At 40.3% G+C, this 22,774-nt stretch overlaps 2 protein-coding genes across 3 annotated transcripts in view; one reads left to right on the forward strand and one right to left on the reverse strand.

Moving 5' to 3' along the window:
- Nucleotides 1–1,548: 1,548 nt before the first annotated feature.
- Nucleotides 1,549–13,762, reverse strand: ATG12 (autophagy related 12). Its single transcript, XM_045999359.1, has 4 exons — nt 13,400–13,762; nt 9,460–9,596; nt 3,266–3,328; nt 1,549–2,683 (listed from the first exon to the last, which is right to left on the reverse strand). The coding sequence occupies exons 1-4, from the start codon at nt 13,560–13,562 to the stop codon at nt 2,624–2,626; spliced, it is 423 nt and encodes a 140-aa protein (XP_045855315.1). The 5' UTR covers nt 13,563–13,762; the 3' UTR covers nt 1,549–2,623.
- A 133-nt stretch (nt 13,763–13,895) lies between these two features.
- The window catches only part of AP3S1 (adaptor related protein complex 3 subunit sigma 1), an 82,422-nt gene continuing 73,543 nt past the window's right edge, over nt 13,896–22,774 (forward strand). For both annotated transcript variants that reach the window (XM_045999357.1, XM_045999358.1), the window contains exon 1: nt 13,896–14,119. In XM_045999357.1, coding sequence (XP_045855313.1) covers nt 14,051–14,119 — 69 coding nt within the window. In that variant the 5' untranslated portion in view covers nt 13,896–14,050. The remainder of the gene's footprint in view (nt 14,120–22,774) is intronic.

Below are 22,774 nucleotides of genomic sequence, written 5' to 3' on the forward strand. Positions count from 1 at the left end.
GAAGGCAGTCACTTAACCAACTGAGCCACCTAGGCTCATGCACGTTTATAATAAACTATGCAGTAGGGCTGTGATATGCACGTTTATAATACGCTATGCAATAGGGCTGTGATAGTGGAAGTTCACTGTGAGCGTTCTTATGAAGCAGAGAGTATCCTGAATGATTTAGACAGGATTTAAGTAAATTTAAAATCAGAATTAGGCAGAGAAGTAAGATGTGAGGCGGTGGAAGTTCTGGGTACACTTCCAGAAGTCAACTGCATGAGTAGGTGTCAGGAAAAGGCACATTCAAGGAACAGTGCTTTATCTGGCGTGGGCTAGCTAATGTTGTAGAGAAAGAGTAAGACTACACCTGCTGAATTGTTTTCAATACTTTCCCTTCATTATGTGGCCTGCAGCTGCCTTCGCCAATGCCAGAAGCTTACCCAGGATAGTATAAAGGGAAAATGAAGCACAAGCTGCAGGAAGGGAGATTTTGATTTTCATACCCCTTGCACACCATGGACCAGCCCATTTTGGGATACGCACAGATGAATCAGGTTGACTAATGCCGTACAATCTAAGGCATGGTCTGCACTTTCAGTTCTCTAATCTGAGTAGAATAGGTGTTTAAGGTCCCTTGAGGGTAAAACGTCTAGGAAATCATAGATGCTGCGCAGTATCAAATCTTATTTGGATCACTAATAAACATTTTTAGCTTACCTTAGACCCTAAGTATGGGGAAATCCTGATGAGATCCTTGGCATGGATACAGTCAGAGGCAGAAGCAGAAGCACTGTACTCCATTATTATCTACGTTCTGTGGGTTCCGGGTCACTGTTGCATGGTAGGATAAAGAATGATATAGCAGACATCGATTTTCTCATAAACACGGAAAACTTAAAATATAACTGGAAGGTTCAGTGTCCTCCAACCTCCAGGTTCAATTACAATTAAGACAGGTTAAACCAGATAGCTGCAAAAATATTTGTGAAGTGTATTTTAGTTTCTAGTCACTAAATAACTTGTGAGATCCAGGCTTAAAAGTAAATGTTGCAAAGTTAGCAAGGAATGATAAAATCCTTTGGGTAAGGATTTAAGAGATAACAGTGTAAATAATGTTTGAAAAAAATGTAAAGTCCTATATATTCTTCAAGGTTATTAGAGTCGAAAACAGGTAAAGTATGGCAGCTCCTGGCTCAGTTGGTTAAGCGTCTGCCTTCAGCTCAGGTCATGATCCCAGGGCCCTGGGATCTAGCCCTGCATCAGGCTCCCTACTCAGTGGGGAGTCTGCTTCTCCTCTGCCTCTGCTGCTCCCTCTGTTCATGCTCTCAATCTCTCATAAATAAAATCTTTAACACAAACAAAAAGGTATGTATATTTAGCTAACCTAAGATTTTCTTCACTGTAAACTAAATTGTTCCCTAGCATACCCTAAGGCTAATACAGGGCAGATCATTAACCATAAAGTACATTGTGGGATTAAAGGGACAAAAGTGTAGTTCAAAGGTTTTTGACAAAATCATATATTCCTATTACCTTTGAAAATAAACACTCAGAATTCTTGTATACATCTTAGATTCTGCTTGCACATTTCATTCAATTTATTGGAATGCTTTTTGAAATACTGCATTACCATTACAATACAGAATGATATAATACAGACTCACACTTCAATTACCAGTCTAATAGCATCAGGGAAAATGGGACTTTAAGTCATAGCATGAAATATACATAGAATCTAAGGCTATCCAATCATCTGAGTGTTTTCAACTTAAAAAACAGATTGTAAAAAAACTCAAAAGATGTTGCTAGGTTTACTGAGTGCTTCTGCCACTGTAAAAACACGACATAAAATAACACCAGTTACAACCATTAGGACTCACAATCATTTAAACAAAAGGACTGAAAAGAGTTGAATGACTTAATTGTCCAGAATTTGTAAAATTCCTTGTTTCCCATTAAAACATTTCTAAACCATGCATATTCTCTAAAGCAGCTTTCCAGTGTATCAACACACGTGCTCTCTTGGCTAGTTGTTTGCTAGAAATTAGCAGGAATCCCTTTTTTCCTCCACTATCATCCGACAAAGGAATAAACCAAACTCCTTAACTCCTTCTGCCAGCTAGGCTGCCCCCTACTGGACTGTGTAAGACATAAATCCAGGAGGACGATGGGACTATTTCCTAACTGTACATGAGAAAAGGCATACCCATACCTCAAATTGAACTTCCCTGAATACGCACAGAAAGAATCCTTCAGAAAACTAACTTTCACAATGGGGGGAAAAAGCAGCAGAGTGTTCTTTCTACAGGTAAACGATTTCAGTCACTGAGAATTGGTAGAAAAGAAGCTTTCTACAGTCTTAGTCTCCTTTTTCAACTCCTTGGTGGCCAACCTGGGACAATTGTAGTTCATGGGTATACTGTAAAGCCAAACTTTTATGATGATTTGTGTATTAATACAAATCATATTTTTGTGAGTCCATCTACTCTATGGATTTCTTTATGCATAAACACGATTCATAGTAGATCCATGCCGTGTAAAGCACATACACAAGTCTCTTTTCACAAGTATCAACTTTTTCCAGAGCTGTTTGCTTTGCAAAGATTCATTTGGGTAGGAAGAGCTTTTTCTCTGTACTTCATCCCCAGGCCTGAGATTTGCAGTAATGCAGGACCAGTTTACCATCACTGCCAAAACACTACAAAAAAAGAAAAAAAAAAAAGGCAATAAATTAAACTCCATTTAATTATTATTCCTAGATGAGACTAAGGAAAAGAATGTTACATAAATCATAAAATATCCTCCACCATGTAAGTTATCTATAAGACTATTTCTTTTAACAGATCCAGATTACTCTCCTATTCAGATCAGTAATCATAAATGTTTAATAAAACCTAGCATTTTAGGCATAGGTGGGCTTGCATATTATTTTGTTCCTTTCCTACATCTCTAACGATAAGGTATGTACTGTTTTCTAGTAGTGGTGCTAGCACGTACACATGAATGATTATTATGTAGCTTTCCTTTTCAATGTCTTCGGAGGCAGATCTGGATTACTATAATTCAAAATCATTGTCTGTTGGTATTACTCATTTCTTAATTCTTCCATCACTATAGTCTGAGATCCACCTATGTTCTAAGTGTTAGATGTAACAAAGTAATCTCTCCTTTCATGACAGCTAAGAATGGCATATCATCTCTTAAAATGTTGAGTTCACGATCACATAATACACACAGATGTGTGTACTTCATTAGGAATCAAAGCACTGATGTTTATTACCTCATAGAGGGTTCCAACTTCCTGGTCCGGGGAGGGGGCAAAGGACTGATTCACATAAATAAACTGCAAGAAAGAAAAAAAGAGGATTCATTTTTAATGGTATCCTGATTAATCTGCACTTTTCTGGGTTCAGTCAGCTATTTCAGTCTGTTTTCAGAATTGTAAAAAGCTTCCCTAGACTCCTTCTAATTCCAGTAACTTACTTAACTAATGAGATCTCTCAAAGATCGATCACATCTTTTCTCTGGAGGACTAAAAGTAACAGAATTTCTGGTCCTAGAATAGTGGTTCTCAACTTTTTATAACTAAGAAACTTTCAAATATTTCTTTACAAATAGCATTCAAGGTTCATTCAAGAAAGTAATTACTGGAAATACTCATTTTCCCACTTATAATTAAAGACAGAATTTCTTCTGATCAAATTCTATACATAGCCCCAAATCAAGAAATCTAATATTTGAGCTCTATGTGTACTTTGCTGGGAGCGGGGGAGGGAGATGACAAACATGGTTGGAGATATATACCTTGTTGTCACCTGGGAAAACTCTCAAAGGTATTGGACTTCAGGCAGAGTACCACTACTAAGTCACCTTCAAAAAAAGTAACATAACTGAAGTAAAAAAATAACATAGCCTTGTTCTTTAAAGGATTCACTCTTCAATGATTCAGTTTGATCTATTTTTACTAAAACATTTCTAGTACTTAAAACATTTCTGGGAGCACCTGCGCGCCTCTGTCTGTTACGCGTCTGCCTTCAGCTCAGGTCTGGGATCCAGCCCTGCATCAGGCTCCCTGCTCAGCTGGAAATCTGTTTCTCTCTCTCAAATAAATAAATAAAATCTTTTAAAAAAACCAGTAACAAAACAAAACAAATTTTTTGAAGACCCTAAAATGAAAGGCCACAGTGTCAAAGTGGCTTTTGATAATTTTCTTTTTTAGAAAACAAAACACATTATTAGCAGGTAACATACTCAATTTTCCTTTGTAATCAAATTCTAAGGCTAAAATTTCCTTGGCTTAACATAGTCTTTTTTTAAAAAAAATTAAAGAAAAAAAATAAACAACACTGGAATAGTTGCTTGAGAGATACTACATGGGTTACCAGCCGTAACAAGAATAAATATTGCTTCCATGTCTCCCTAAGGCAGTGTAATTAAGAATAGAAACTAAGAGATAGCTCTAGGTTTGAATTTTGGCTCCAAATACAAATAACCTTTCTCACCCTATTTCCCTATTTGTAGATGCGAAAAATAACAATACTTGTGCTTCACAGGGCTGCTGGGAAAGATAAAATGAGATAGGACACATCATGGATCAATGCCTGGTATATGTACTCAACAGACACTAGTTATAATGATTAAATTATTTCAAAATAGTCCATGCGTCATTATAATGGTTAAGACTGAGTAATGTTCTAACATAAAAACTCGGGAACTTAACAGAAATCAGTGTGCATTTTAATGTGAATTTCCTATAATACATACATAATAATTTGTGTTTAGTTCCTGGCAGTTTGACTGGACAGAGATTTTAGTCGTGGTACATTTTAAATTAGAAGAAGGGCTCTCGATGACTGTTTATTTTAGCAAAGTCACTGAGTGTCTCCTATGTGCTGGAAACTGCACAAAGTGTGGAACTATGAAGATTATTATGATCTCCTTTCTCAACGAGTTGTTGATCTAATGGAGAGGCAGATACACAAATACAAAAGAATACAGATGGGGAAAGTGCCTGTGACAAGGTATACAGTGCACAGAGATGTGGCATCAGTTCAGCCTAGCAGAAAGGTCAGGGAAGTTTCCTGAAGGGGAAAATTGAGAAATAAACAGGATTTACTAGGTGAAGAGAATAATAAGGGCTTTGGAGGCAAATGGGCAAAAGTAAGGACTGTTGAGTGTTGAGGGGATAGTAGAGTAGATGTAGTAGAGAACTACAGGAACTCAACATGGTTTGTGCTAACAGGAGTTAGCAATTGAAAGCGACTAATAAAGAAAAGCAATACACCTAATTTAAAATTCCATGAAAATAAAATGTTCATGATGTAATCTTTTGCTCAATACTACAACACGGGAAGATAAAATTATTTTCAAAAATGATTTTGTTTTTAAATTGCCAGTCTTTGATTTCATCCTTATGAAACTTTCTGTAGTAGCTCCCTCAGGAAGGGTTCATGGCAATAATTCCAAGTTCTTGCACATTGCTAATAGTTTATGTCTATTGAAAGTCAGTTTTTGGGGTGCCTATGTGGCTCTGTCAGTAAAGCATCCAACTCTTGGTTTTGGCTAAGGTCATCATCTCAGGATCTTGCTAACGGCTCTGAGTCAGGCTCTGTGCTCCAGCATGGAGTCTGCTTGAAATTCTCTCCTTCTCCATCCCCCTGAGCTTCTCCCCAGCTTGCATGTACTCGGTCATGTGTGCCCCCACTATCGACAAAATAAACAAATAAATAAAAGCCAGCTTTGTTGCATAGAAAATTCTTACCTCAATTTCTTTCTTTATAACTTTGCTATCAACATTTGATGATAATTTTCTTTTAAAGTCATGTTCTCTTTTTCTCCCTATGTGTCTAAAGTAGAGGTTTTTTTTTTATGTTTGTTTGTTTGTTTAATTTCAAACCTAGTTAATCTCACCAGAATACTTCTTGGTGCTTATTATTCTTGGTTGATATGGTCAGATAATTTTTCAATATGTAGTTCCAATTCTTTTTTTTTTAAATATTTTTATTTATTTGACAGAGAGATCACAACTAGGCAGAGAGGCAGGCAGAGAGAGAGAGAGGAGGAAGCAGGCTCCCCGCAGAGCAGAGAGTCCGATGTGGGGCTCGATCCTAGGACCCTGGGATCATGACCCGAGCTGAAGGCAGAGGCTTTAACCCACTGAGCCACCCAGGCGCCCCTGTAGTTCCAATTCTTATTAAGAAATTTCCCTTAATACTTTTAAATATTTACTTTGTTCTTTTGCCTTTTTGGACTCCTGTTATCCATATGTTCACTGTCCTTTATTCATACTCAATTATTTGCCTCCTTTTCTGAAATATTTTTTATCTTTTCCTTTCCTTTTTTTTTAAAGATTTTATTTATTTATTTATTTATTTGACAGAGATCTCAAGTAGGGGGAGAGGCAGGCAGAGAGAGAGAGAGGAGGAAGAAGCAGGCTCCCTGCTAAGCAGAGAGCCCGATGTGGGGCTCGATCCCAGGACCCTGGGATCACGACCCAAGTTGAAGGCAGAGGCTTTAACCCACTGAGCCACCCAGGCATCCCTACCTTTCTTTCTGATTAAAAAAACTGGCCTTTATTGGACTCCTGGGTGCCTCAGTCAATTAAGCATCTAACTCTTTGTTTCGTCTCAGTGACATGAAATCGAGCCTGAGTCAGGCTCTGCACTGGGCCTGGAGACTACTTAAGATTCTCTCTCCCTCTCCCTTTTGCCCCTCTCCTAGGGAAAAACAAACAAACAAACCCAAAAAACGGGTTTTTTTGCCTTCTATTTTTTCTCAGGCATTATTGGTTATTTGCTCTTATGTTTCTCCTACTTAAATCTCCATTTCCAGAATAATTTAATTTATAATTCTTTTCCTGAGCTGTGTCACTTCAATTGAGTTTTCCTAATGCTGATTTCTGATGTTCTTTCACATCTTTTATCATTTTCTTAATGTCTTTTAGCTTGTTCTGAAATATTAAGTTAGTTATTGACCTGTATCACAGGCACATCTTTTTGGCATGCTTTCACTGTCTTCAGGAATATTATTTTTCTTTCTTCTAACATTGTATGGGATTTAACCTTGATACTTCTCCGTTGCCCCCCCCCCCCCTTTTTTTTTAAGATTTACTTATTTACTCTCTTGAGAGAGAGAGCACGAGTGGGAGGGTGTGAGGGATAGGAAGAAAGAATCTCAAGCAGACTCTGGGCTAAGGGCAGAGCCTGACATGGGGCTCGATCACAGGACCCTGAGACTGGGACCCAAGCCAAAACCAAGAGTCAGCCGCTTAACCAACTGTGCCACCCTGGGGCCCCTCCATTGCTTATTTTTATACGTGGTTTCTTCAACTTTAGCTTTCTACTCTTTCTCTCCACTTTGACCTGGTAATTCTCTTTCCTCCTTCTTTCATGTTACTAATGTGTTCAATTTTGTTTCACTTCTAGAAGTTCCTCCTCAGTGTGGGGTCTTGTCCTGCGACAGAGCCCTACTGAGTCTGTTTGGAGAGCTTTCTGGGGCTAGACTGCCCCAGCCCCTTCAGCCCTCCTTGGGGCAGAAGCATTCTAATCACCTGCTACTGCAGAGGAACAAATCCTCTCAATTTCAGCCACCATACTTATGGCCTGCTCTATTTCCCAGTGAATACACGCTGGCTATTTTAGGCTCTCCTTCTCTCAGTGCTGCCAGGTGCCAAACCTGTCGCTTCTTTCAGCACATTTGGTGATGCCATGCATTTTAGGGTTCATGAGGATACTCCCTCAACTAGATTTGTTATAAATACTCATCAACTGTTTTTTGGTTTTGCTATCTAATTGACATTTTTGTGGTAATGTGAAGATCCAATCATGCCTCTGACACCACTATCTTCATTGAAACCCTAGCATTGTATTTTCTTTAACATCCATTTTGCTTAAAATACTGTGGGGTACAGTTAAATGAAAATCAGATGTGAGTTCTAGTTCAGTCAAGGGAAGTGACAAAATGATTCTACGTTTGTTTGTTTCCTATTGCTTCCATGGAAAGAACTAATCAGATTCACTACAAAGGTGTGAAGTTGAACCATATGAAATTGCTATTTTTATCTGTTATAATGGTTGACTGATGGCAGTTTTACATGGTACAAGCTAATACACATTGGTATCAAGCAAGTGTTTTCAGATTACTGAATACAGGCAACACAAAGAGTCAAGACTCTAACATGGGACATGGCATTATTTCATCTTCTATTCAGAAATTTCTGATAGTAATGCCTTAATTATTTGGTACTCTTCTTTGATACTTTGATTCTTTGGTACTCTTTTCTATTTCACCAACTCTTTGGGCTGTATCCTTCGTACAGACAGCTTCTGCTCATTTCTCCCAAGTCTGTGTCCTCAGTCCCCTCAGGTTTCCATTTAGTCTTGGATGCTAGAAAGTCCTCTGCTCCCGTGATTTTAGCTACCATAAGCATGTGGATGACATTATAATCTGCCATGCATCCTTGGCATTTCTTTAAATTCTATACATCAATCTTGTAAAACACGCTTTTCTCACTCTAACTGATCATAAAGGCAACTTCCTCTGGAAGATTCTTTGGCTCTATGCTATTCCTGCCTCAAACACCTTCTATTTATTGACCTACCCTGGCACTTACTTTTGTACCTATAACCTTCATGAGAGTCACATACAGCCGAACTCTTAGGTCAGTTTCTTCCCCCTCAATGACAGAAAGAAATTCCAACACATACCACTTTAATAAATTAATTCACTCAATTTATCTATTCTTACTTTTAAGTTCATAAACAACTATAACTCTCTAACACTAATGTATACAAATCTTAATTTGTATTTTAAAAATACCTACTGATTCTTCATTTACCAACTACTACTTATACTACCTGTGTTAGTACTGACCGCGATTGTGATCTGCAGATAAAGGTGTCTGATATATTACTTATAACATGTGACAAAAAACAACAACAAATACATGTAGCCATTTAAAATTCTGTAGTGAGATACCAAGTCAAAAACCAGTGTCATTTAAAATATTACTCCTCACAACTGCCAGCACAAAGTGTTTACCATGTACTGTATTATGAAATAGGTTATTTTCCTTAGTTCTTCCATGACATTGCAAAAAATATACTGCTTACCTCAAGAAGACTGGGAAGGAACACTGATATTAAAAAACAAAGTTTAAAAAACCCATAACTTCTCTATACTCATGTTCTAAGAGAGATCTTTCTGCATGAGCTTTCAGTGACTGAGGGAAAAAAACCCCCAATACAGTAGTTTAAAAAGCAATCTGCACTGTAAAAGCAAATCCAAAAATCATTTCATTTCTGAGTTCCCCAGAGAATTCGATGAAGTACAGAAATTCCATCAACAAAAGAAATACAGACATTACTAAAGGAACATATGTGGCTCCATACTCACTTCTGTGTACAACAGTTATTCATAGTTGCCTAGGAACTACTGTGAATTTATGTAGAGAAATGACCACTGTTACTTTCATACCAACTGTTCAGAAGCCATAAGCTTAAGGAACTTTTTGATGAAGTCAATGAGTCCTTGAATGGTTCGGGTTCGCTCTACAGCCCACTTCTTTGTTTTCATTATAGGGGTGTCTCCCACAGCTTTCAACAGGACATCAACTGTCAAAGAAAAAAAAAAAAACACTGGCAATTACACTGAACCATCCAAAGTAAACGTGATATAAAAGACTTCAGAAAACTTAAACCTTTAATTGACACACAGTTTATGTATTTATGATACTGGAGGCATGTCTAAGATGTACAAATGTTAGGTAATATTCTTTCTCATCATGCTTTTGTGGATTTTTTCCCCTTGACCCTACCGTCCCACAAAGACCTCCCCATGAAACTGACCTTTAAAATTCATTTGCACGTAACAGGCAATTCCAAAGAGAAGAAATGAAGATAGAAGAGGAAAAGATAGTACAGAAGAAAATAAGAAAAAATATATAAGATAATGTTATGTCCTTTTTCAACGGCCAAACTAGTAAAATTATAATAATAACAATGTAGACAGTATTACTGTTGGGAAAGCAGAATTGTACACCCTTTCTGGAGAATATTATGGTAATAGATATCCAAATACTTTAAGATATACTTTAACTCAGTAACACTTCTAGGAATCTAGTCTAAGAAAAATATGAGATGTGAAGAGTCACTTAAAAGGATTTTACCTTTGTTGAAGATTTTACTTTTACAGAAAAAAACAAAAAAACAAAAAAAAAAACCTTGGTAAACCTAAATACCCAGCAAGGATATTTAGAAGATAGGTTAAATAAAGGATATTACACTCTATGATAGAATTTATGTAATACAGTAAAGCACATAATTTTAAATTCCCTGGGTTCAAAATCCTGCTTCTGTCACTTATTAGGTTTTATATATAAGGACAAGCTTTTAATCACACTGTACCAGTTTCTCCATTTGTAAAATGAGGGTATCATCTACCTCACAAGGTTTTGAGGATTAAATTAGTTAATACACATAAAGTACTTAGAACAGTATCAGCTCCTAACTCATACTTACTGAACCCTAAGATTATTAGGCTGCCACTAGAGAAACATTATAAACACATACTTAACAGTGTGACAAAGTTATCAAAATGTACTAAATATAAAACAGCATGTACGATAGGATTAAAATTAAAATTAAAACCACCATAAACACATATTCACAGAAATGTGGACTATGGATCAAAATGCTACTTCTCAGTAGTGACATTAGAGATGATCACTTGATTTTATTTGTGCTTTTTGTAACCACCAAGTTTTCCACAATAAACTTTATAAACTAATAAAAAGTATTAAAAAGAAAATACAACTAGGAGCCAAAAGACTTCAGATACAGAAATCAAGTTTCAATATCTAGACAGGGATGCCTGGCTGACTCAGGTGGTTATAGGGTCTGTCTTTGGCTCAGGTCATGATTCCAGAGTCCTGGAATCGAGTCCCCCATTGGGCTACCCACTGAGCGGGGAGCCTGCTTCTCCCTCTGCCTGCTGCTCCCCTGCTTGTGCGCACGCTCTGACAAATAAATAAAATCTTAAAAAAAAAAAAAAATCCAGGTATCTACAAGCAAGAGTTAACACTGGAAGCAAAATAGTGTACTGCTGCCCCCTAAAGTCAGCTCTATCCTACTACATCTTCCTTGTCTCTTTCCTTGGTCTTAAACATTGAGATTCCCACCAGGTCTCTGCAGTTTATTCAAGGTTTGCCCCTAGAATGAAGGAATCCAGAACACAGGACACATACAATTTATCTTCCAGCTAAAGTTTATCTTCCTTTCTCCATTTAATAATTACAGCTTCAGTTATTTAAATATAAATGAATTGGGAGATAACAGAGAAGATTTTGGTTGACTCAGCTTCCATACCTCCCTTAACCCTTGGGACCTATCGATAACTCAACTGTAACTGGGTATTTCAGTAAAGTGAGGCAGAAAATATTGTGAGCTATATATACTACTGAAGGAAGAAGAGCGGGAAGGCAAGAAGCTAGGAAAGTTACTTACAGTAGTTATAGCTCTAACTTTTTTTCTTTTTTTAAATTCTAAAGGTGATTTGCTTAGAGTTCTCAACCATAGCTCTACATTAGAATCAGATTTACAAGAATACATGAATCCATAACAATTACGTTAGAATCTCCTGGAAGTAGTGCACTGGTAAGTTCAAAAGCTCTCCCAAGTAATCCTATTTATTTCCTAAGGACCAACAACCTTGGTCAGCTTCAGGAATCTGTAGTCTTCTGCACCTTATAAACTAAAGCTGGAGCATATGAAATACTGAAGCTTCTTCCCTCAGAAGAGATCTTCAAAAAAGGACAACTTCAGGGTAGATATTCAACAGCTAGAAACTAAGTTTTTCATCACAGAGGCAAACTCAAATGCTCCGAAGAGCCAGAAAATGAAAACATCATTTCTCAATGGTGGTTTAAAGAAAAATAAAACTAAGCTGACCAGAGAAAACATGCCATATAACCTGAAGCCGTATCTGGGTTATTTATTTATTTATTTATTTATTTTTGCCTCTGTTTTACTCAACTATCTTCAGGGTCAAGTAGTAAGCTTTTGACTGAGGCTGTCAAAGCCAACTCTAGCTCCCCTCCCCCAAACAAACAAACAAAACCCCTCAACAACAAAAAACCTTTGGGGGCACCTGGGTGGCTCAATGGGTTAAGCCTCTGCCTTCGGCTCAGGGCATGATCTCAGGGTCCTGGGATCGAGCCCCACATCAGGCTCTCTGCTCAGCGGGAGCCTGCTTCCTCTCTCTGCCTGCCTCTCTGCCTATTTGTGCTCTCTCTGTCTCTCTGTTAAATAAATAAATATTAAAAAAAAAAAAAAAACCTTTGAAGTCTGTTTCTGCTTATAGTAAAATGAAAAAAAAAAAAAGAACAGGAATCTGTAAAAATCATGGAATTCTTCTGAAGGACTCTAGTGCTTCTTTACAGAAATCGTCACAGGTTTCTGTTACTCTATTAGGGCATCATGTGGAAATGACAGAGTAAGTTTCCCCCCCAAAGGTAGAGCCGGTCTGACGTCAAGCGGAGCGGGTGCCAGGAGACCATTCTCCAAAAGCAGCAGAAACTGATGTTTTATCGAAAGGCTGTGAGATCACGGACTAGAAAACATGCCATACCTAGATTTTAAAACTCTGGACTGAGAAAAACCGAGGCCTAGGGTCAACCCATCCGAATCGTAATCGCTGATGCGATGATTTTCTCAGAGGCAACTCTACAGAGGATGCTCAAAGCCAAGTGACTTCCTTAGGATTCTCCATCAATGGTGAACCAATTCCCAAGCAATGAAGGGTTTGAGGACTAATTCAAGCAATGAAATGACTCGCTTATAAAGGTTCCAAACCTTTGGGGGTGGTTTGGGGCTGGGGCGGAGGAGGAGAGCCTATGCCTTTGGTTTTCTCTTGACACTCTTCAAACTTGATAAAATTTGTTTTTGGTACAAGGAGTGAATTCACAGGCATTTGATATCAGGCGAACTAGCCGGAAGGCGTTTCTTCTAATCCAGACTTGCCAAGGACCATCCCTAACTTACCCTTAAGCCATTAATCAAGTAATTACATCCCCTGTTAAGCTCCTGGAGCTACCCGAGATCCCACTCAGCCCCCACCTCCAACGGGCCCGCAGTATGGCCAATTCAAAGGAGGAGGGGAACGCAGTGTAGGAAATACTGTGGCGGTCAAGGACCCCACACCACACCGCGAGAGTGCGTCCGGAGACCGCTCTCCCCAGAGCTACTCAACTCAAAGGTCCCGAAAGCCGAAAACCATACTTCCTCTCTCCTCACAGGTCCAAAGCCACGACTGGGCCCAGCCTCCTCGAAAGTCTGCTCCTTTATTGGCCGCCAGGGACCCAGTCCGACGCAATCTAAACCTCCCGCCTCTGCCTGGAAAGAAACTGCCTCAAAATTACTTTTTTTCTTGGTGTCGCCGGCAGGCTCCTCTGTGCCCGGGGAGACCGCAGCGGAAGAAGGGGGCTCCGGAGTGGCTGTTTCTGGGGATACCTCCGTAGGTCCTTCGCCTTCAGCAGCGGTTGAGGGAGGAAGCTGCAGCGCTGACTCCGACTCCTCAGCCATCTTGCTCAGTGGAAGGCGAAGGCGGAAGTGGTGGCTCAAGCGTGTTCAGGGGGCGGGGTTTACGCCGGGGGGGCGTCGCTGAAGAGGCACTGTGGTGGCCGGGGGAACTCAACCCAACGGTGAAAGTTGGAGTTGTCAGTTGGTCCTCTACGTGGAACATGCCGCGGAGCCCTGACTACTAATCCCGCAACTACGCTTTTGCACAGCAACAATCCTCCGGAAGGAGTCTGCGAACCACGTACTCGCGCGCCGCGTAGTGCGCAGGCGCCTCTCTGACCAGCGGGCTCGGGGCTGGAGATGTTTCCGCTTCCCTTGGCGCCGGCCCCGCCCAGGCCCCGCCCCGGCCCCGCCCCGCGGCTCGGGAGCGCGCGCGCGCGCGTGCGGGAGGGGGCGGGTGGGGAAGGATCGCCGGTGAGATCCTGAGGCGAGGTTCGCGCGCCCGCCCCCGCCCTGGCCCCCAGCGCCCACCCGGTCGGCCCGGCTCAGCCATGATCAAGGCGATCCTCATCTTCAACAACCACGGGAAGCCGCGGCTCTCCAAGTTCTACCAGCCCTACGTGAGTATCCCGCCGCCGCCGATCCGCGCGAGGGGGAGTCGTTGGCGGTTGGCAGCGCCCTCAGGGCGACCCCCTGAGGCGCGCCGCGGCCCTTCGCGCGCCCTCGGCCGCCTCGCGCTCCCAAGCTGTCAGCCTCCCGCCCGGGGCGAGCGAGGTGCCCACCTCCCGCCGCGCTCCTGTCCTCCGACGTGGCTCAGCCCGGGCGGCTCCTCCGTCGGTCTGTGGGCTGGGCGGCTTCCCCGAGGCGCGGGCGAGGCCCTAGGGACTTCCCGGGGCCGGGGGCCCTCGGCGGTCTGGCGGCCGCAGCCCACCTGCGCCCGCGAGCCCACCCGGCGCTTCGGCCTGCCCGCCGCCGGAGCTCGGGGCGCGCCGAGGGGCTGGGGCTCGCGACCCCACCTCCCTGACTCGCAGCCTCTCCCGGCCGACTTCTCTCTCTTCTCCCGTGGACAGATGGGCTCCTGTTTTTCCTGGTAATCCCCTCGTCGCGCAGGAACTTGGGACTTCCTGCGTTCGCCTGAGCGCTCGCTCTGGACGGTCTCCCCTTGGGTGCCCGGTCCAGCCCTCGGCCGCCCGGTGTGACTTTCAGGTGCCTTCTTATTAGAGAAAAAAAGTGAGGACCGAACATTTTTTTTTTTTTAAATGGAGCTTTTCCCCTAGTGGCCGTGAAGGAGGTCCTGCAGTAGCCGGCGACGTTTGACCCGTGACAGCTGTGACCGTCCCTAACCTGAAAGTTCCCATTGCAGCTGCTGGTTTGGCAGTTCGCTCCCTAAGGGGATGGGGTCTCGTCTGTAGCTTTTCTTCTACTTAGGAAGAATGGTCACATTCGTAAAACTCTCCGTGTAGTGTAAAGGGTGTTGCAGAAAATGCAGGAGGTTTTAAGGGGGGGCGGGTAATGAGGGTTACAGACGTAGGTGCCTGTCTGAGGGCAAAATTCACCACTAGGTAAAACGTAAAATGGAGCTGTCCGTGTGAGGATTCCTGTAGAGATATTAACTATTGGGTCGTACGGGGGCATCCTGCTTAGAGTCAGAAATGAACTTTCAATTAAATACTGAAATCGTGCCAAGGCTAGCACTTCTGTGCAGATAAACCCCAGTTGGAAATGATGCCTGCCGTTGAAAATGAAATGTGAAAATGTCACTTGGCTTAAAATGATAATGCAGTCTGTGGAGGTGTTAGCCGAAGTGAGAAATCTTGAGCTTATTCCTCATCTCCTTAAGTAGTTTTGCTTCTGTGGGTGATAAGGAATATTTTCCTCTGTTACCGTTCGGTTTTAGTATGGTGTAATTCAAATACTAACGCTGTTGTTTCTGAGTTCGGTCTGTTTCTTTTTTTAAGATTTTATTTATTTATTTGACAGAGAGAGACAGTGAGAGAGGGAACACAAGCAGGAGGAGTGGGAGAGGGAGAAGCAGGCTCCCCGCTGATCAAGGAGCTCGATGCAGGCTAGATCCCAGGACCCTGGGATCATGACCTGAGCCGAAGGCAGACGCTTAACGACTGAGCCACCCAGGCGCCTCTCGATAGGATTTTTTTTTTTAAAGATTTTATTTATTTATTTATTTATTTGACAGACAGAGATCACAAGTAGTCAGAGAGGCAGACAGAGAGAGTAGGAAGCAGGCTCCCCGCAGAGCAGAAAGCCGGATGTGGGGCTCGATCCCAGGACTCTGGGATTATGACCCGAGCCGAAGGCAGAGGCTTAACCCACTGAGCCACCCAGGTGCCCCTCGATATGATTTTTTTTTTTAACCCAGAATAAAATCATAGTTGATCCTGACTGGGGGAAAAATGTCCTTAACTGTACGTTGTTACCCATTTTCCTAAAATGCAGTATTGGTCTTACTGAGGGAATCTTTTTTCTTAACTGTATTCCCTGGGTCATCCATTTGCAGGGTAGGAAAGGTGTTTTGTGTTACTGAAACAAATCAAAGATGTGTTTTTTCATAGCTACACTTAATATCAGTACTCAAAATAGTAAGTTTCCTGGCTGCTTTGTGGTATCAGTGTAACCCACTCATGTAGTTCAGAGTTTAAGCATCAACAGAAAGATGTATTTAATTTGGAAATCCAGGAATACATCTTTCTCCCGTCTGAAAAATGGGAGAAGTGCCTTTTACCTTTACTTAGAGGTAGCAGTGAAGGTTACCGTGGGAGGAGGCAGTCCTGGCATCAGTGGCAATTCTGGTGTCATTTTTGGCCGTTGCATTAGTGACAGTGTTACTGGGGACAGGGAGCTAAGAGGTGTAAAAAGAAGAACCTAGTGTTCATTGGACATGTAGAAGTGGGAATGCCAGGAACTGTTTCTATTAAATATTAGTTTTTCCTAAATTGGGTTTAGCCAACTATGTATTTGTTTTTCTTGGTCAAGAATAATGTAACATAACTGATTTGAGGGGAGAAATCTTTTCCACTCCTTTATGCCATCCACCCAGTTTGTCAGCATATATTCGTTTCATGCCTGCCATGTCCAGGCAGGGTTTTAAAATCTGGAAATGAACAAACATAACTACTGCTCTTTTGGCGGGGCGGGGGGCATGGACAAAGCTAATAAGAAGTAGAATATGTATGCCATGTCAGATAGTAGTAAGTGCTGTGAAAAAAATTAAGTGGAGTAGGGTGAAAAGGGAGTATGAGGATGACAATTTAAAATAGGAGAGTCAAGTAAGTCCTCACCGAGAAGGTGACATTCGAACAAAGTCTTGAAGTAGGTAAGAAAGCCAGACTTGCAGGTATCTGAGGGTAGGTCATTCCAGGCAGAGGGAGCAATAGATGCAAAGGCCCTGAGGATGGAATGGCTATTTGAAGATTCTGTCCTTTTTTTTTCTATTTTTTTTTTAAGATTTTATTTATTTATTTGACAGAGAGAGAGATCACAAGTAGATAGAGAGGCAGGCAGAGAGAGAGAGAGGGAAGCAGGCTCCCTGCTGAGCAGAGAGCCCGACGCGGGACTCGATCCCAGGACCCTGAGATCATGACCTGAGCCGAAGGCAGCGGCTTAACCCACTGAGCCACCCAGGCGCCCAAAGATTCTGTCCTTTTTGAACAACACCAAGAAAGAGCATGGCCAGAGCAGACTATGTAAGGAAAGAGTATTTGGAAATGAGGTCTGTTTGTATAGGGCTTCAGAGTTATTCTCTTCTCACTGCCTGGAATGTCCTTCCCTTGTATTGCCAAATGTCCAGATTTGACCTCTTGTTCCACATTTAACTCAAACATCACTTAAGCACTTCCTGAAGCTTTTTATCTTGCTGGATGACTCCTTTTGGTTCTTAGGATTTTATTTTTATCGTTATTTATGGTACAGTATTTGGTTTCACAGCCTATAATTCCTTGGGGCATCCTATAGATTTCCTTGAGAGAAGGTATCAGGTTTTAGATGTATTTGTGTCACCCCTAGCAACCAACATTGAATTTTGAATATAGAAAGCTCTCAAAAGTCTTTGCTTAATGTATTCATTAGATTCTCCTAGCCTAATATGGAGTTTGGATTAGAAGTGACTTCTAAGGCTCCTTCCACCTTTTAAAATTTTGTCCTTCATTAACTGGATGTTTTAAGAGTTCATGCCTTCAGGATAAAAGCAATGGTGGAATAGTTGTTACTTCAGCTGTTTCTGTTTTAAGTTGAAGTTTCTAAGAAGTATGTATTTTCAAGACTGACAGTTTTGAGTGTCATTTATTAAGCAGCCCCCAGGGGTGTGGTCCTGATACGATGCCAGAGATTTGATTCCAACAATAATGGTTTAGCAGTGAGCAGTTTGTAAACTGTTGAACCATTTGCCAGCCAGGTTCCTTTATTGCATTGGATTTCCATTCCTCATTTATCCTTCCTCTTTTTTAAAAAAAGTTTATTTAATTTTTAGTAATCTCTATACCCAACTCACGACTCATGACCCGGAGATCAAAAAATCACATGGTCTTCCAACTGAGCCAGCCAGACGCCCCTATTCTTCCTCTTGATACAACAATTTATATGTTCGTCTTTACCCTTTGGTAGTGCAGATTTCTGTTTCCTGTTGTAATAGATTTTTAGATTTTTTAGGTTTGATTGTGCCTGCCAGCTGTTGTGAGGTTTGATTATATACCAAGCCACACATCTCTTTTGGTAAACTGAGATTTTTGGTTCATTCTGCTAGAGTGAGATATTAAGAATTCAAGGGTGGACTCAGAATATTGTTACCTCTTGTTTTTCCCCTCTATTTCCTTGAGCTATGACTACAGAAGTTTGAATGTTTTCCTTGGTTTAATTGTTTCTTTAATTGATGGTTAGCCTCAGCAACTTGGCAACAATTAACTTTAGTCTTTTAGTATTTGCTTGGCAATATTTGTGTATTGCCATGAAGAACTAATGAGACATGTAGTTAATAAGCCAGATTTATTTTTATATAGCCATCAAACAAAACCCTTGGGTTTTGATTCCTTTGTTATTAATAAAGCATGATGTATCACTATAAATAAGGTGAACATGTTTTTCTTTTATATGAATTATAGTAGTTTCCACAGATACAAAAGATTGTGCACATATAAAATGCACTGTTTATACATGAATTACAAACTGTTACATATATGAGTTGCCTCAGTTTTCTTATAAACTAAATCTGATTATTATTGTCAATTAAATGCATGCTCTAGAACAGACCTAAGACTGTTCTTTCCTTTTTTGAATTTGTTGACATAAAAAGCAAAAATTTATAAATATGTATAAGTTTTTTTTTCTTTTTAAATTTCTAAGAAAGATACATCCATGTTTACCAATATCTTTTCTTAGTGACTCTTAAGACAGACAGTGTGGCAGATGGGATAGTTAAATTTCTTTTTATGACCAAAATATCATTATCAACAGTTCTAAGGATTGAGGTGCTAACACATGGTAACATATACTATTTGAGCTGTCTCATTAAGAAAAGAATTTCAAATGATTTGATTTCTTTCCATATTAATTAGGATGCTGTTGACTACATAAATAGGGTTTTATTTAGCTTGACTTAAAATTTGCTTGAAAAGAACCATATTAGGATACATAATAGGAAGTGCACAATAGTAGATTCCAAAATTATTTCATTCAGGAAATTAATGACTTCATCACAGCTTCAGTTTCTTTCTCTTTTTCTTCCTTGCTTTTCATGAAGTTGATATTCAGAGGCTGGTTTCCTCATTGAAATCAGTGGTAATCAATTCAGTCTATAAGCAGAGTATAATCTGTACCTACCAGATATGTCTTCCCCTTCAGTCTGGTTAGCTCTGCCCAAGATAAATAACAACACAGTAATCAGTATCCACCCTTGGAGCTGAGGGTGGACACATGAATGAATTTACTATTCTGTTGGAAACGTGTAAGAGAGGAGTGGATGTTGGGTAGGCAAACAGGTGTCACTATTCCCTCTTGAGTCGTGCACATTTCTTTTGAATGGATACTATTATCTCTTCTCTCATAATTTTACATTGATCCTGAGGTGGTTAATATCAGGAAAAACATATTGATAATACATGGTTCTGAACATGTACCACAAATATTAAAAAACTGAAGTTTATTGTTGCCATGTTACGGGGCTAATCATCAATTAAAGGTATTCCTTAAAGCATCATTGAAAAATTCAAATTCTAATATCATTATTTTCCTCGTAAGGAAAATTATGTATCCTTGAAGTCTTGCTTTTAAAAAATTGATATTAAAGCTGTGGACAATTGCAAAGAAGGAAATAAAATGTTCAGAATTACAGTGATTTTTTACTTTCATGGAAAGGTTGTAAATAAGACAATATTAGAGGTCATTCCTCTGCCTTTCAAAGAAGTAGAAGGCCTTGTATAGGGTGGCTGTATTATGTTTCTTTAGTAAAGTTGTTGACTGTTAAATTACTTAATTTTTAAATACATTTCCTTTTTTGTGATCATGTGGAAAATATTAAAGTGTTAAGATCACTAAGATCATCTTGATTTCAGCATTCATAGTTAACTATTAACATTTACTTTAATTCCTTCCATAATGTCCCAGTGAAGAATATACACCTTTTAGACATTAATAACATAAAATGAATGCATTGAAAATGTTGGTGGATTTATAGAGTATTTGTGGCTTTTAGATAACAAAATATGTTAATGTCTGGCAATTCTGTTGTTAAAATGTTTTAAAAGACATTAATGTAAATAGGGTTTAGTCATTTGCATTCATTGTGTTCTCTGTGTTATGTCTGTCTCTTTACGAAATTGAACTTACATTTGTGACCTGAGTGTATGAGGGCCCTTCCATTTTCTCATCCCGAAAGGAAATCTTTGCTAATTTTCTTTGGAAAGTCAAAGAATTCTTTCTTGTCTTTATCTCTTGGACTTGTCTTTGTACTTGTGAATTGTGGATTTCTTTTTTTTTTTAATTTAATTGTATTTTTTCAGTGTTCCAAGATTCATTGGGAATTGTGGATTTCTTCACTGTTCATGCTAAACCAAGGTGATTCTGAGTTGTTGTCCCTCTAGAGGAGCCAATCTTCTTCCAGCTTCTTGTCACATGAAACTCTTATATGGGGATAAATTACACTTGTCCTTTCCTTGCCCATTCTGCCTTATCAGCCTTCCCCTTCCCAAATCCTTTGAACTGAAGTATAGATAAACAAATTTTTTTACGGAGAGATCATGCAATGCTCAGAAGGATATTGCAGTGTAGGAGGAGTAAAGGCCAGCATTCTAGCTAATGGGTGGTAAGTTCTGAAGACTTCAAGGGGAGGCACTTCTAGACAGGGCTTTGAGAGGAGGAGTGGTCTTTTTGGATACTCCCAGACCTGTCCATTGGCCTCTTCTTTCCCTTGTGCCCTGCCCATATTTCTTCCACAAATATTTGTTGTTTGTGTGTCCCTGTTCTAAGCACAGGTAATTTGATGACCAAGACAGGTATCACCCCTGCATTGTGAGTTTTACATTCTGGTGATAGGTTATAGACAATAAACAAAGTATGTAAAATTGTGATTAGCTTGAAGAAAAATGAAACAGTGGAAGGGGATAAAGAGTGGTGGGGGAGGGAAAATTCGATGAGATCCTCAAGGAGAGCCTCTTTCAGGACATTTAAGAAAAAAACCGAATGAGGTAAGGGAGTGTTTGAGAACAGTTGAGGAAAGAATATTTCAGGCAGAAAATGGTGCAGGATCCCTCAAAAGGGACCAAAGTAGGTGTTGAGGAATATCAAGAAGGCAAGCTGAGTGATCACAGAGAAGTGTGGCAAGAGATGAGGCTGGAGAGAAGGACAGGGACAGCCCTGTTTTCATCTCTCTCAGTCTGATGACATCATCCTCAACATGCTCTTCACAAGAAAGGTATTTCGCCCTGAATCCTACTTGTAGTTTGCACAATTGGACAGTGCCTCTGGCCTCTACAGGCTAGGCAGTGATGCTTTCTTCTGCTCTGTCATTTTCTGCTCTACCCCAGTTATCCTTAGGCTCCAGAGAGGTGGGAGTGCTAGCCCAACAAATGAAGGTCAAAGTGACTGCCCCAGTTCTGTGCAGCCTCAGTACTAATGAGACCTGTGATCAAGCTGGTTCCAGTTCCTAAATCACCTGTGAAGTCATGGAGAAAAGCATTTGTTTTTCTCAGACATCTCACAACCTTAATTATAGGTGAGCACTGTTTATGTGGCCCTGTAGACCACCTCTATTACTGTGCTGAGAAGCGTTTGCATCTTTCCTGCCTTGTTTTTGAAGCCTGGTGTAATTCAAGAATCACTGGCTGTCAGTCATTGTTCTCTGTGTCACCCAGGAGGAAAGGGCTCTTTTTCAATGTGCCAGATCCTTTGAATTGTTTTGATTTCTTTGTGCTATATAACTAAATGTGTAAGATTGCCAGTTCATCCCACCGCAGATATATTCTGCTATTTCCTGTCATGAATACATCTTAGTGTGACAGTTCTGAGTTTTTTAAGGTGGAGAAACACACATAAAATTGACTGTTTTAAGCATACAGTTCTGTGGCATTATGTATGTTCACATTGTTGTACAACTGACACCACTATCCATATCTGGAAGTTCTTCATCTTTACGAATTGAAACTTTGTACACATTAAACACTGACTCTCATTCTCGCCTTCTACCAGACACTGGCAACCACCATTCTATTTTTTGTCTCAATTTGACTACTCTAGGAACCTCATAGAAGAGGAATCATATGGTATTTGTCCTATTGTGACTGGCTTATTTCACTTAGTAGAATGTCTTCAAGATTCACCGATGTTGTAGCATGTATCAAAATTTCCTTACTTTTTAAGACTGGATGATCCGTTATATGTTATGCGTATGCTACATGGTTTACTTGGATTGCTTCAACTTTTTGGCTGTTGTGAATAATCCTGCTATGAACATGGGTCATTTAGGTATACATGGGAACATGTGTGTACAAATACCTGTTTGAGTCCCTACTTTTACTTCTTTTTCTACCCAGAAGTGGAATTGCTGGATCCTCTGGTAATTCTATGTTTAATTTTTTTGAGAATTTGCTGTACCATTTTCCATGGTAGCTGTGCCATTTGCCATTTCCACCAGCAATGCACAAGGGTTCTAATTTTCCTACATTCTTGCCGATACCTGTTATTTTCAGTTTTTTCATTATTGCTATCCAAACGGCTATGAAGTAGTAGCTCATCGAGATTTTGTTTTACATTTGTGTAATGACAGTGATGTT

The sequence above is a fragment of the Meles meles genome, chromosome 3 (assembly GCF_922984935.1).
Source record: "Meles meles chromosome 3, mMelMel3.1 paternal haplotype, whole genome shotgun sequence".
In the NCBI taxonomy this organism is placed as follows: Eukaryota; Metazoa; Chordata; class Mammalia; order Carnivora; family Mustelidae; genus Meles; species Meles meles.

Coding starts and splice junctions, on each gene's coding strand:
- ATG12 (XM_045999359.1), bottom strand. CDS start 13,562: ATGGCTGAGGAGTCGGAGTCAGCGCTGCAGCTTCCTCCCTCAACCGCT. Junction 9,597..13,399: donor CGGCGACACCAAGAAAAAAA/GTAATTTTGAGG, acceptor TTTCTTTGACAG/TTGATGTCCTGTTGAAAGCT. Junction 2,684..3,265: donor AAGTTGGAACCCTCTATGAG/GTAATAAACATC, acceptor CTTTTTTTGTAG/TGTTTTGGCAGTGATGGTAA.